General features: G+C 32.0%; 2 protein-coding genes across 2 annotated transcripts; one reads left to right on the top strand and one right to left on the bottom strand.

The window, feature by feature from the left end:
* Positions 1 to 240: 240 nt before the first annotated feature.
* CAH3 (Carbonic anhydrase 3) lies at positions 241 to 12,656 on the top strand. The gene is made up of 6 exons (XM_068775191.1): positions 241 to 354; positions 7,317 to 7,466; positions 9,751 to 9,889; positions 11,156 to 11,352; positions 11,702 to 11,841; positions 12,246 to 12,656. Exons 1-6 carry the CDS (start codon positions 282 to 284, stop codon positions 12,369 to 12,371), a joined length of 825 nt encoding a protein of 274 aa, XP_068631292.1. The 5' UTR covers positions 241 to 281; the 3' UTR covers positions 12,372 to 12,656.
* A 282-nt stretch (positions 12,657 to 12,938) lies between these two features.
* LOC137931809 (uncharacterized) lies at positions 12,939 to 16,075 on the bottom strand. The gene is made up of 2 exons (XM_068775318.1): positions 15,594 to 16,075; positions 12,939 to 14,184 (listed from the first exon to the last, which is right to left on the bottom strand). Exons 1-2 carry the CDS (start codon positions 16,073 to 16,075, stop codon positions 12,939 to 12,941), a joined length of 1,728 nt encoding a protein of 575 aa, XP_068631419.1.
* Positions 16,076 to 16,175: the final 100 nt, after the last annotated feature.

Genomic DNA, 16,175 nt, shown 5'->3' with positions numbered 1-16,175 from the left:
GTAATATTTATTAATTTCCATCTCTTACAAAATTTTCAAAATAAAGAAATTTATCTTTTGCATATGTGAGCTACACTATGAAACTTTATATTAGCATAAAGGTTTGAAGAAATATTTTAATACGTAATCGATTTGACGGCCACAGCCAATAGTAATTTTTCGATAACACGACCTTATATCTAATCTAGATTATTGTAGCTTCGCCTTTGAAACAACTGTTTTCGTACAGAAGTACGAAGGAGAAACGTGTCTTGTGCTGCGAAGTGTAAATAAACTCGAAAATGAACAACAAAATTATACATCTTAACTTGAAGTCCATGACCGTGACCTCTTCGAAGACGGCTGCATCAGAAGGTAAATATAAAGTGAAATTAATATAAAACATCAAATGTATGTAATATCTATGGTAATTTTATATAAAAAATCTGAATCACTTAGATTTCGATTGCACTTTTATTGTTAAAGAAAATATTTTTCTACATAAATCCTCATTTCCTACCAGGACTTCAGAACGACTTCGCCGATTTTATTAATTTTTTTTAAAAAATTAGAAGTCTCTAATGGAAAAACATCCGAAAATATAACGACTGCGCACTTTTGATTATTTGCCCTTAACTTCGCGCATTTGACAGTTCATGCGTTGCAATAGCTACTACTTTGATCAATACACATCTACAAAACAAAAGAAAAATTATTTATTTCACATTTAAGCAATAAATGAAGAGATAACTCCGTGATATGTTACATTTATTTTTTTATACTAAAATGCAGCAGGTCTTTAACTTCTGGCAGTATTTTTCGTGACTGCTTTAGAAAAATATGGTGAAGTTACTCGAACTAAAAATTGTTTTATGTATTGCCATTTATCTCCATATAAATAATAAAAAAATATATATTGTTTGAAAATGGTTCTAATTTATGACTGTAATTTCAAAAGAGGCTTTGTGATCATATTTAAATACATCGGTGTTTTTTAATATGATTGCCCAAACAAAAGTTAGACAAATTGCCCTCGTTGTTTTAATTCAGTGTAAGTTACACTTCGAATCTGTACCAGGAGATTATCCACCATTATATCGAAAGCATAGATTTAGACCCTTTATATAAAAGACAGGACTTGACCTTAAGTTTCATGGAACGTTATATACATTTTGACCTATATTTGCTACACCAAGTTTCAAACTGCTACCTACTCGTTTTTCTTTAATTATTTTATCCAAGATTGTGTAAATCTGTTATTCTTTTTACCTTATAAATAAAGCAGAACGTTGAGAAAGTTTCTTATTAATAGATAACTAACTAGAAAATGGGTTCAGTAGTGTTTTTCTTAAGAGAGCGATGTGAGCAATTTTGCTATCTACAATATTACTAGGTAGGTTGCGAGTTCGATTCCCGGAATACAATTTTATATAATTCACACTTTGTACATGCAACTGCTCACAAACAATTTTCCAAAGGAGAGGCTGCAAAAAACTCGGCGAACAAGAGTATCACGCTGCGATCGCCCGCCTTTCAAGTGTGGTGATTACGGTATATCCCCCCAGGAATATCTTTGAGAAAGACCTACACCTTGCGGTCGGCTTTTAAAGGCTGAAAAGACAACGATTACTACACACAGAATAGCATAGTTTCTCAGAATCTTCTTATATTATAATAATTGCGTAAAAATATCTTTAGTGATCTAAATGTTACGTTGATTCAAACTACAACTGTATTGTTATTGTGTCGTCAGTGTATTATAACTTACTTAACACCGGAGTTTATTTATTAATTACTGAATACGATGAGAGATTATCGTAAATATCTTCTAATAGAAAAGAGAAATAATGTTCCAGACCCAACGTATACTCTGCAGCTATTGTTAATCTTCAACCGATTCCTCGAACAACCCATGGGAAATAAAGGAAATTTCTATGTTATCATTAATTCTTATATTACTTTTGTTACGAAATTACGGCTTCTATTTTAAATTCAATAATACTACTTATCGATTTTATGATTCTATTTTTATTTCATACATCTTTCAATAAAATGCAAAATAGCATAATAGGGCTATCATTAACAAAATTCAAAACACGTATTAAAAATAAATTGACGGAAAAACTCAGTATTCAATAAATGAAAATTTAAATGATAAAAATCCTTGCCAATGATGTACCTTGATTATTTTGATTTCATTTAGGCTGTATCTGATGGGGTGTATAATGTATAAATTCATGTTATACTTTATTAAAAGATTTGTTGTTGTGGAGTTTCTTCCTGCTTCTTCTTCACAACTACAACACCTTGCGAAGCGGAATAGAGTCAAAAATAAAATAGATTAAAAAAATAAATAGATGATAAGATGACGATCAATAAGTTCTCTTAAAAGTTCTTATGTCTTTGAAGATTTTAAGAATGAAAAAATAAAACAGTCATCTTTCAAACCGTGCAGGGCCCTTTTGAGCTCTTGAGAAGGTCCGCCTTGCAGTGATGGATGAGCATAAATTCTTTTTTATACAAGCGTTATAAGTACTTTGTTGTAAGTGACACTTTTGTCACTTTATAAACGAAGTATTGCATTAATCGATGCGTTTTTAAACCGGTACTTAGTATATATCAGAGGTGGCCAAGCCCCCTTTATAGTGTAGTTTTTGAAAATTTTATAGCGACCCGCAATTGAATACGCGTTTAAAACACGCTAAAGAATAGGTTTTTTTTTTACAAAAGTTATATTTATTGAAATAAATAAAACAAAATATATATGTCATTATATCTAACTTTATAGATATAATGACACACGTATAGACAGCACTCGTAATAATACTTAAGATGCCGGTCAATTAATTATGTTCGGTGTTTGGATTTCGCTAATCTTATGGTGGAATAATAATTATTATTATTTGCACCAGTAATTTATTTCTATTTACCAGGAGCTGACATAGGTAATATAAATTTAAATATTGAAATAATTTGACAATCAATTTAGGCCAAAATAATCGAGAGAGCCACTTGTGACTCACGAGCCGCAGTTTAGCCATCCCTGGTATATATAGTAATCAGTATACTGTTTACATATTCTTTTTTAATGGTCCTGTTTATTGGAGATTTCTCGATAATATGTTCGCAATAAATATTTCACTTCGACTTTTTTATTTTCATCATCATCTTTTATTCTTCACGTTATCTTCTACAAATCTTTCTTTTAATTGTCACATTCTTTTGCATTCTTCTCCGTAGTTTTTTGTCTTTTTTACGTCACCTTTCTTACTTGGTCTTTACCTCCAGAGTACTACTTTTACATTTTTTAAACATTTACTTTTGTTTATTACAACATTCATTCATTCATATCGGCGATCTTTGGGGCAGTCTTACGCCTTGCAATGTGCAGCTATTGGCTGATATGACAATAGTACATATTCATACTACTGTTTAACTTATGTGGAACTTAGTGATGGTTTTTAAAATAACTATGACAACCTCGTATCGTAACTATCTCATATGAGATCCGAATGCACCGGTAACTATATAACTCAATTTTTTTTTTACAATAAACATAACAATTAAATATGACTCTACCACACAATAATATTTTTTTTAATAATCAAGCGAATTCAAGACATTATCACTCTTACATATATTTTTATATTTCTTGGATTATTCATGGAACCACCACAGGAATCCTTTTGACAAGTTTACAATCTTAAAGATTTTCTTCTCAAGAGCTTATGAGTTTTATGTCTCTGGGTAATAAAGGATAATTTGACCTAAAGCCACATATATGTACATTATATGAAACCTATATTTAGAATCAAAGAATGTTTGTACAAATTATATCAGAAATTTATAAGCCTAATATTTGTTAAAAATTATTTCTTCTTATTAAGTAACTAAAAAGTGTGTAAATTTACGCCAATAGTTATCATTAAGTAAACAAAGCAATTCAGACGAAATTTAACGAAGAGAAAACATAGCGTTCAATATATGGTGACTAAAAGAAAAATATCTAATAAAATTGAAGAAATTTGTTATTGATACCAGCCTTTTGTATGGCTGCCAGACGTAGGTCTTTACAAACAGCACTAAACATGAGATTCAAACAACACATAAGCCTACGTATAAGCACGAAGCGATACATACCTAGGGAAATAAAAATACACAAAATTAAATCAATTCTGAACGATCGTTGAACAGCCATTACTTGTCATCTATTAGCCTAAAATGGATTTCCTCCTGCAGAGCCTTTTTTATTTCATATATTTATAATATATGAAATAAACATATAATAAAGTTACACAAATAATATATAATAAAGTTACACAAAGTATAAAAAATTCACTTCACTTAATTTTTTATTTCTTAGTGCGTTATAATGATAAGATGAGAGAAAATAAGTATGAAGGTAAAAGTTTAGAATTGTTTTTATAAATATTAGATTACCTGTCATAACTGAAGTGATAAAATGCGTTATGTCACTGTCAATATATCAGGCTGAGATCCTTGAACTAATATGATGGACAGAATAATTTGCATTTTACATTTATGGCCGCTATTTATATTAGAGATACCGGAAAGTAATGTCGCTTTCTTAAGTTAAATTCACACGACTACATTTTTAACAAGTATTTATTTCTAATCAATAATATATACGCCATTGTTATCAAAATTTTTGCTAACTAGTATACAATTTTTAAATGCCGGGGCGGTAAAAATCAATCGATTTTTCTGTCAAATATGTCGACAAAGACGACATTACTTTCCAGTCCCCCTAATATTTGATATAAAATATTGCTTTCATACACGCGTAAATATAACGTGATTGTTTATAGGTGTAAAATGTTTAAAAGGGTAAATGTAGTTTAATGTGGGTTCTTAAAATAAAATTAGGAATAACGTAATGAGAGCCAGAAGAAAAACACAGTCGCTTTCAAAATTCGAATTACTTCATACTATAATTAATAAAATTATAATACAGTAAAATCCAATAAAACAGACCACAAATGAGCTTTACATTCACCTCTTAAAATCTTTTATATCTATAACCAATTACCTCGAATCAACATTAGAATATTTTTGAACATAGATTTTTTAAACACTAAATAACATTTCAATGAAAACTATACGGTACTATACTATGGTTGTTTCTTAGCTATCCATTTTTATCATTCTTAGGATTCCAACCTTATCGCAGTAGTAAATTTTCAATACAGATAAGAAAATATTTTACTTTCTGTTGTCATTTATATTTTATTAAATATGAAATATATATTTTTAAATAAAAGTGATTAGTGAGCTATCTCTCGATTTGTTTGGTGATAAGTAACATAATTAACTTAAAGAAATTAACGTCTCTTATTTTATTCTCGTTAACTTTCAGAGAAATTTTAATATATAATTTCTCTATAAAATTATAATTTACAATGTAACAATGTTCTGTTTTTCCTATACTCGTATCATGCTCTCTATATGAAAATAATAATCATAGCATGCAAATTGGCAAACCATATGAGTATTGGCGCCTTGGATGAATTGAACTTGAATTTGAAAAAGGAATGAAGACTAGGTCTTTTTAAGATCATCGGAAGACGCTGGTGGTTGCTTACTACCAGTCTAACTGGAAAGATATAAGCGAAGTCTATCTGGCAGTGAATGTCCTACGGCTAAATTGATGATGAAAATGAATAATTTACGTAATTCCAAATTCAAAATCTCTTGAAAAATTCAATAAGTTAAACAAGAAATATTCGAACAAGTTGAATAATAAAATTACTAGATTGAAAAAAATTTATCAAAGATAACGGGTAGATTATTAATAAGTTATTTAATTTGTCTTAACATTACTAGATAAAACACGTTGTTAATCGCATTATTTGCGACATTTATCAACACTTTCGCACATAACAGAATTTTATTGAATTATAGACAGTTCTTTTTATAAAAAAAATAAGTATCGACATTGATATTTCGCTCGGAAATCATCATCTACTTTCATGTTGAATTGTAATGATATTCCGATAGTCTTAGTATAATTAAAAAAATAACTTACTTTTTAATATGTGCTCTTTACCAAGCAGTTTTTTTTAAAACTGGAGGTGTTGCGTACTAGCCTCGGCTTTTCTTTCTGATTCCATAAAAGAAATTCTTTTAGACAGAATGCCACGCTACATGAATTTTCAGTCACTCATTGGTCGTCTTTAATATTTTGTAAGAAACTCTTGAATTTTGTAAAACGCGCACGTGTTTTTCATTATCGTATCTGAGCGCACAGGTAAATTAACACAAGTAGCAAAGGTTAGGAAAATATTTTATGACTCGTTGGAATTATCGATGCACGTGTCCATTTCGCGGGCTTCCCCGAGTTTACTTTAGTGCACGATAAGCCATCACACACCACGCCCGTGAACTTGAACTCCGTAATAATTTATAAAACGCACTGGTGCCTCAATACCTTACCTGAGCAGTTTCGAGAGTTTGAGAGTAACTTTAAACCTTTCTGGAAACCTTTAAATATCACTCGAAATTAATTTATATTGCTATAGTCCTTGAATTTGCTTTATTTATTTATTTATCTTTTTTATAATTTGTGTACTAGCAGACAATGCCTTTAGGCGTTTTTTAATAGTCAATCCAAAGCTTAAGTGAACAGTAAAGGCCCTCGTCGTCAAAGTGCGAACTTGAAAACACTTTTAAACTCTAACACTTCTAGCCGTTTATAAAAAAATTGGTAAAGTAACAATATACCGGTAATTTCCATGGCGAGACATACTAATAATTTTTGAATGAGCGTCACATTTACACGTCTCCTTACCTCTTATCCCTGCATCACTTTAGGTTGACTGCTAGAAAATACCTATAAGGAATTAAGTCCGTTATTTCAACAAGAGTCCTTGTGGTGTCGGTTCATCCCGTAGACGCCCAGTGCAAGGCATATGCCTTCCCCAAAGATATTTATAAAGGGATATATCATAATCGTCACCCTTGGCATACGGGTTGGCGATCGCAGTTTAGTAACGTACGAAAAGGACACCACTGCCCAACTTCTAGAAACTCGTTTATGAGAATTGGTGACCCTATATACGAAATGTGAATTATAAAATATTGTTTCACAGGAATCGAATCCGCGACCTAGGTTTGAAAGTCTAAATACTCTATCGCTAGGATACCACTGCTCGATACACTTGGTGTAGAAAGCGTAAATAAAAAATTAACATATCGATAGAGACCATATTATTCTACGGATGAATAATGAGTTGAACTAGCTGTATTAAATTTGTCGTCAAATTTATTTAGTCACTAATATACAATTCTATTTACCAAGAAAAAAATTTTTTTTTCAGCTGAACAGATATCGAAACTGAGAGCTTCGCAATCGCCGTTAGCAATTTCAGTACAACGCTGTCCCACGTGGTCGTCACTGGATCCGCTGCAATTTCGAGGATATTGGGATAACAGTGCTAATGGCACTTTACACAATACCGGGCAAACAGGTACACACCCATTTAACCTTCCTTATCCTTGCTTTAACCTTGGTGATGTCTATGACATCACAACAACGGCCACTGCACCTGAAACACATCACACCGTGTTCAACACAACAGAACAAAACATTTAGCATTAAACCGCACGATTCGTTTCCGGAGGCGGCCTCCCGCCCCCTAATCGCGAACAACGTAGACGATCCGAGGAAAGATCCGGATCCTCCCTTAGATTGACGAGTGGTCCACACTGCCACTCTAAACCGCATACGCAAATCAACACACGCGCCAACGTCATTGCATAGAGAACGAGTGCCCGAATTTAATTTTTTGCAAAATTCACGGAGCCTTCCCCTTTGTGATCCGTCCGTAGTTAAATTTCATAATCGATAAGTGTAACTTGTTTACTCTCTGTTATTATATTTATAAATTGCCATATTATCAATAAAAAAATGAAAGAAACAAGTGTTAACTTATCACAGTTGCAACATAAACATATACATGCAATATGAAGCGACATAAAAATAAAACCGGCTAGTTGCGGCTGTGAATAATATACTCGGCATAATGTTATAATGCGGTACAAATCAAAAAACAATGCTGATTTTCAGTAATCATATAGGGAGTCAGCGAATAGTAAATTACAAACTAGATATGGTAAATATACGACTAAACACAGCGTATACATTGCAAAATACGACCATAGCTGCCAGCGGCTTTAAGGTTAAAATAAGCCTATTTAAGCATAGCTTTAAAAAAATAATGATGTTAAACTGGCCAGTCAAAAATAGAATAACCATATAGATTTTACAGTAACTATCCATAACCTAATATAAAGGCCCTTTATACGAAATTATTATCTATATGCTTCTAAAAAAATAAAACGCACTGGATTTCGTTTCAAGCTAGAAAATCACTGAACTAAAATGACATGCTCCTGTGTTAAGTTTAAAGCGTAGTTTAACACGTTCACTGCGGGCCCAATTTTGAAGAACTTTCAGCTGGTGCGGCTGAGGTCGAATCAGCCTCAAGCTGAACTTCCTGGTAGTGCGGTTGAGGCCTTTTCTGCCTCATGTTTCAATCATTTTTTACAATATTGAGTCAATGCTTCGCAGACATAAAGAAAGCTATATTTGTCTTTGTACGCTTTGTACAACCTCATACGGTTGAGTGTAAACAGCCGCCGCACTAGAGAGAAAACACGAGTTTTACGCGCCGCACCAGTGCAAAGTCTACCATGAGGCTGAATCGGCCTCAAGCCGCAGTGAACGTGTAAAATTTACATATCTCAAACCGGCATTGACACAGGTTTACTGCAAATTTGTGTAGCCAAATTTTGTGTGCTAACTCAGTAATAATTCAACTTTGTAAATCAAATTTTAATCGCACGTTCATATAGAAGTGTCTTATAAATTAACGTCAAACAGAAATCGGAAGAGAAAGCGGACAGTATCTAAGCCCAGAATATCAATAAAAATCTTTATCGTGTATTTTTAAAGATTCAGTTTGGATGTTGTGATAATTTTGATTACGTATATCACTAAGAGTGCTGTTTTCTTTTAGGTCGTAGTAATATCTGTCTTTTACAGTACAGGTACGATAAAGTGAAAGTAAAAAAAATAGTAAAGTTAAGATTTCTCGTCATACAAATAAAAGCATCACATGACACACAGTGCATAAAATTAATATATTTATTTAATGGCAATAGTTTTTAAATTACATTTCAGATTTGATATTCTTCCGCTGTAGGGACAATGAAAGGATTAAGATTTGTACCGGCTTCAACACTATGGTATTTCATGACACTATTTGCCAAAACTACTAAAACGTAGCGCTTACTGTAGTATGTAGTGTTCAGTTTTAACGCCTTTGGCCTTATGCCTCAAGGTCTTTAGGTAAAGGTGATGCTCCTCACCCATTATTTAACACAGGCAAAGCTAGCTCGTATGCCACAAAGCTAGTACATACGTGAGGTAGATTTGTCTGAATCGGCCATTAAAGGGTTAGCCAATTACAGCGTGACGTTGATTTATAGGAATTCTTATATAATACGGTACTAGAACGAGTTTGAGATTTTTATTGTCTTCGAAGATATTGGCAACTGATGTATTTTTATGAGCCGTAAAGAAAAGAGGCGATCAAAATTTCCACATTACTATTCGCATTTTTTAATGAGATACAATCCAGAATTTTACACAAAATCAGCGAACAACTCGTTTTGCTATCGTGAGACATTAGAAGTTAGTTAGATTTAGTGGTCAATTTTGTTACTAATAATTCGTTTTTCAATTTACAGCATACTTTACATTTGATGCGGCGCCTAGACCACGTTTAAGCGGAGGCCCACTACTGGGAGAGTATATATTCGAACAAATGCACTTCCACTGGTCCGTCGACGATTTCACCGGATGCGAACACGTTCTCGATGGACACGGGTATAATTTATTTCGATAATAAATAATTTAAAAAATTCGGTTTTAATTACAAAAATAATCAAACTATATTGCATAAAGTATGTAATAAGAATAGTTAAGAAACACACTTCAATTGAAATGACGAAAAAGTAATTGGCGATGAAAGTCTTAAGCTATAAGTTTACAAAAACATCTCTAGGCACCGTTTTAAGATATCGTTATTGTTACAATAATTAAACAAAATTGTAATTACTTAACCTGTCTTTAAAGGTTCTGATAAAATGTCAGCAGTAAATGTATTAAAGATAGTCAATCCTATACATTCCGATGTCATAGTCAAGGTTGTTGGATGTGACTGTATGCTGGAAACGCAAGACCTGTCATCGTGGCAACCTTTGAACGAAGCCAATGACTTGCAGTGACCATTTGTCTGCTGACATGTTGATGGTAGATGGTGAAATGTATTAAATAAAAAAAGTAAACAAAGATAGTGTTTGCGCATAATACTTAATTTTAAATATATTCTATTAAATATCATAAATAACTTTTTGTTATATATATCAAAAATGTATTGATAATTTTATGTATTTTTCGTGTAAACAAACTAATATCAATAACTTCGCTGTAGTTGTGACAGAGGACGTATGAAAGATAGTCGCAAAGCCGTACATAGATAATTTATCAACTGTTTCATATTTGGGCGTAAATCCTATCATGAGATTGTGATCTATGGCACTTTGTGATAACGTCTAAAAGAACAGATTTATAAGGAAATGGTCAAATTTTGTTACTATGTCATATACTTAAAAATACTAAGATTTTATGAAAAAGTATAAGTTTTAAAATAAGCGTTAGTTTTTTTTGCCCTTAATTGATTACTTGTTACTCTTAAAATTACTTTAACTATTAATATGTTGTATTTTTAATCTATCAATAGTAATCATCATCGTCATTACCAACATCGTTTAAGCTCCGAGGTCATCTGCTGTTGGGCTTCCCTCCTATATTTCCACCATGGCCGGTTGGAGGAGGCCTGGATCCAGCGTTTTCCAAAGACCATGACAAGATCATTTGTGAATTACGAGTGGTAGTTGTGTTTCGCATTGTTTGCCGCCCGCGCATTTATCAGCGGGCTGGCGAGCAGTGCATTTCATTGCACGACTACTGCTGCATAGCGGAGCATATATATTAGTTTCTTAGTTAGGATGGGCTTCCGCAAGATAACGCCTGAATCCATTAGATACTTTAACCTACGTTGAGAGTAATACTTTTCGTAACTTATTGCAGATACGCAGCCGAATGTCACTTAGTACATTATAATACTAAATATCAATCTTTGGAAGCAGCAGTTGCGTATCCTGATGGCTTAGCAGTTGTAGGGTTCTTTCTCGAAGTAGCCGACGCACCGAACCCTAGCTTTGATGAATTCGTTGAAGGATTAGATAAAATTAAGAAACGTGATCAAGTTGTTGAAGTTTCATCAGGTTTGTACTTTATTTATATAATAACTCATATTTTAAAAACAACCTTTTATCAATTGCAAAATTAAGTAAAAACCAACAAAAAAAAAAATATTGGCGTTGCACAAAAGATAAAAGACAATAATAATAATTATAGATTATACAAGTTCAACGGTGGTATCACAGATTAAAAATCACTTAAATGAATTTCACCGTAATAAGATTTATTATTTTTATCTTATCCAAATTTAATCTGTTATCATATTATCTGTGTTATTATCTGTTACAATTTAATTAAACTAACTAAAATTAATATATTCATTAAAATAATGAACAGACAATCTCAAGTCTCCCAAAAAACTTTTTTGTTCAGAATCGCTCGCTTGGATGGATCGTGAAGACTTGAGTAGTGGAAATTACGTCACTTATAAAGGATCACTGACGACACCTCCTTACACTGAATGTGTTACTTGGATTATATACGAGAAGCCTGTACAAATTGGAAGTGAACAGGTTAGTACTCTAAATTTATAACTTAGTGATAGATAAATTAGAAATGATTTTGCATTTAAATTTCCTAGATAATAACTATTACGATTATAGTCATTTAAACCATGTTTAAAGCTTTTTATTAGTTTTCTTATTTTATAATGTTAACTAAAACTAAAACGTATAATGTTAACTAAACTTAAAAGATTATATTTATCTTTTTTAATGGTTTTCACTTCCCAGCGATATAAATTTAAATATAACGTAAAACAATTTGTATCTTTCCATTTTTAGATTTTAATTCTACTGCTAATGATTACATACGAAAAAAAATGTTAGTTATATTTATAAAACTTTGAATTTCCTAGTACAGAATACATTACTAATTATATTATACGTTTACCCTTACGAAACCATTTATTTCGCAGCTGGGACTGCTAAGGCAATTGGAAGGGCCGGACAGTATACCGATCGAGAGAAACGTGCGACCAACTCAAAGGCATCCCCCGGGCCATTCGGTCATTTACGTAAAACAAGTGAAAGCGAAACTGTGAACTAATCAAATGAATAGTGCATTCAGTAGCAAGATGTGTCGCTGGGACAATGTTGAAAGTTAACAAATGACAACGAAATAATCTTATTAGTAATTTTATTTTTGTATATATGTACAACAATTATTCCAAAACGCACTTAAATACACTTTCAATATTTATTTTAGATTTAAGTTTTGATTTCATAGCACTGTGTGTATTTATTGCGCACAATATAATTTTTTTGGAGTGAGCGTAAGAAATCTATTTTATAACTTGTAGTATTTTTAGTAAATGTTTATTTTATTTATGGCCTAACAACAATTAGTCTTGCCTTTAACTTTTTTGAAAATTGATCTATTTTTTTAATATTTTCTATTCGTTCTCGTTTTTGATTTGGTATTCATTTTGAACACGTAAATTTATTAAAGATGCAGAAAAACTCCACAATTTGAGGATTAATTATAAGGTAATTTTTAATAAATAATTATCTATTAATATCTTTTTTTGTTTTATTTTCTGTAACGATGTTTATTATAACATAAAAAAGTATTTGCTACATAAAATTAAAGACGGCTAACCGTCATTATTTTAAGCGCAAAAATCAAAATGAATCCATCTGTTCAAATCTAAGCTACCCATGACACCTGCGCAGGTTTCAATGGCGTTTTTGACATGTTCACGCATGCGCATGTGAAAAACTAATCTTGTTAATAATTGTAGATCCGTATTTACAGCAATAGATGATTTTGAGCCCGTAGCCGTTTCTGGTTCTTCAGTAGACTGATCTTTATCTTTGCCTTCGTTTATTAATTCAAAGTAAACCAAATCAAATTTATCAGCCAATTTCGACAAAATATACTTTACAGCAGATTGTTTCTGTATCAAATGGCTTTCTCCCTCATTCCAAGGTTTCAATAATTCTCTATACGATTGTTTTAATATATCAAAGTATCTCATTCTGTCGTCGAAATCTTTTTTCATCATTGCGTCTCTCCACGTACTCATAGATAAATCCCAGGTCTCATCTGGCATCATTTCTGTATAGACCTGTTTTAATTTCATCACTTCTGTTTGATGATAGAAGCATACTGGATTTTTCATTATAAAGAGTTCGGATTCTAATAGTAATTTCTTATATGGATATATATGTGGCTCCACAGTTGTTGCTTTCTCAAAGGCATCATTCAACATATCTTTTATCAGTTTTCTCACAGCTTTCCTATTAATTCTTACTTTAAGGATATCAATTTTACGTCGAATGCTTTCCACATCTTCTACAGTATCCGCTTGGAGATTTATAACCAGCATTTTACACTGGGTAGCACAAAATGATACGTTAAAGAAACTAATCTCCCATGATTCTCTGTAAAGGCCAATATCATTGGAAATAAAAGTAAAATACACTTCTCTGGATTGTCCTGGAGATAAAATATCTTCGTTTTTGTTAAAGAAAAACACTTGATTTGTGATTTCCTCAGGTATGAAAGGTATTTGTTCTTTTATTTTCTTCCAACAGTATCTAAGAGTGACTGTACCCAAATTTTGAAGGAAAAGTTTAGCTCTGCCTACTCGATTTTTCGGAACGTTAAAGTAATACGACCACGTTGAACATGACTCATGCCATTTTTCTTGCTGCAGTTTGCTCAACTCATTGGTTAAATGTGGCTTAGATAAATCTTTAATAAGAATTGTGTTATTAATTCTTACAGCGCAAACAGAATACGTTTCTTCGCATTCACATGCTGTTGATATTACAATTTCAGGTAATATTGGCAATGGTGGTGGAGGTGGTTTCGGTTTATTCCCCTTTACAAATAGTTCGCTGATTTCTGACCTGCAATTAGACCGAAAACTTAAAGTTTTAGTTTCATTACATTAAACATCTGTAATTTTTATTATGCTTTAATTTCAATGACTGACTGCCAAAAAAATGATTTTCATGCCAGCCTCATTAAACAAGTCTATCCACACTTTTTAAAAATACTGGGTGTAATTTTCATAAAAATGTTATTTATAGCTTATTATTAGGGGTACGGAAATTTCGTATTTACGAAATAGATGCGAATAAATGCGAAAATTACACATAAATGCGAATAAATGCGAATAAATGCGAAATGTATGGTAGTGTTCGTATTGATTATTAAATTATTTATTAAATATTTATTAAAATATTATCGTATCGCCCGAGTCGCGACTCGCGTCAATTGCAGTTGCAAATTTCAGTTTTATATCTTAATGATTATTTGGATTACATACTTGACTTTTTTGATGAAGTGGATAATCCAAATTCTAGTATTCTATTTTTGAAAAAATGTTACGTTGATATAACTTTCAAGCGAAAACTAAATATTCAAATAACTTTTATCTCTGAGTTCTGCCCCAAAATAATGAAATTGATTGATGAGTTAGAAGGGACAAGTTATCCAATTGCACTCCTGTTATGGAACAAATGAGAGGATTTAAAATCATTGCTTGAACGGCAACGTCAAGGTTATTTTGATGAAAAGACGTCACCATGTCTTAAAGACTATGAAGGAATTGATGAGACAATGAAAACTATGTTGAAATCAGCAAGCGACAATAGTTTCAGTAAGCTTTCTTTCACATTGGCCAATTGTTTACTCCATCTGTGGCTGCAAGTTCAACCACATTAAATATAAACGTATTGCTGGAAAGCTTTTCGAAAATTCCTTTTTTCCAAGGATTTCCTCAAAATGAGCTAATTGATGGATATGCGCACTTTCATAGGATAATTCTTCGGCCTATTAATATAAATGAAAACTCCAATGTAAGGGGCATATTGTTGGCTGTCAAATGCAACTTCCCGTCCTTTGCTGAAGCAGCATTACAGAGTATTTGGAGTCCAACCAACAGCGTGGACGCTGAACGCTTCTTCAGCATATACATTGATGTCGTAACGGACCGAAGAACGACGCTTAAGGAGCCAAATGTTGAAATTTTTACAATGTTATCTTTTAATTAATTAAAATTGTTTAATGTTAAGACTTGTACTTTGAAATTTTGTATTTTGTTAAACTTTACTTTCATATTTAGTAATAAAATTACTTACTACTAAATACCTAATTTACACAAATTTTATAATTTCAAAAATATAAATGCTAAATTTATGCGAAATTTTTAAATTTTGAAAAATATAAATGCGAAATTGGTGATTTTTTTTGCGAAATTTCCGTACCTCTACTTATTATACTTATTATATCTAATTTATGATTTCTTACTTACCTATAGGGATCAATTAATTTTATCTTATCTTTGAGCTTATTTTCTTGACTCTCTTTATAATCTTGAAACTTTTTATTTAACAATACACATTTGTTTCGTTCAGATGTACCGTGAACACCTTTTTCATTTTCCAAAATATATTGCGGTACTCCAATATGTTCGATAATACCTGGTTGTCCGATATCTTCAGGTTTTCTATGTATTTCGTAAACCGGTTCACAGTAACATTTTTGTTTCAATCTTTCCGGCTGATCCCATAACGCACCTCTTAGCGTTGCTTTCTTCTCGATATGCGCATTCTCCAAAACTGTTTTCCATTCTTTATCTTCCCGAACTCTCTCATGTAAATTCATAACCATATCAATAGGTTGTCTGCCTATCTTTTGACCGATATTCACCAGTTCATCCTCTCTTATCTGGATCCATTTCTCCCAGTTCATCAAATCGCGATCGGGTTCAATGTAAGATGCTTTTTTATCCATTTTAATTGCATAAATCTTTTTAATTACGTTTTAGACATTTACTAACGAATATTTTAATCATGTCATCGGTGACAAGTAAATTTTACGTTGAGTCTGTCGA

Source organism: Battus philenor, unplaced genomic scaffold, assembly GCF_028537555.1.
Source record: "Battus philenor isolate CCGP_79_NKW_IND1 unplaced genomic scaffold, ilBatPhil1.0.hap1 SCAF_8, whole genome shotgun sequence".
Classification (NCBI taxonomy): Eukaryota; Metazoa; Arthropoda; class Insecta; order Lepidoptera; family Papilionidae; genus Battus; species Battus philenor.
The sequence above is the reverse complement of the archived record's forward strand: the minus strand, read 5'-3'. Positions and strand labels throughout refer to the sequence as shown.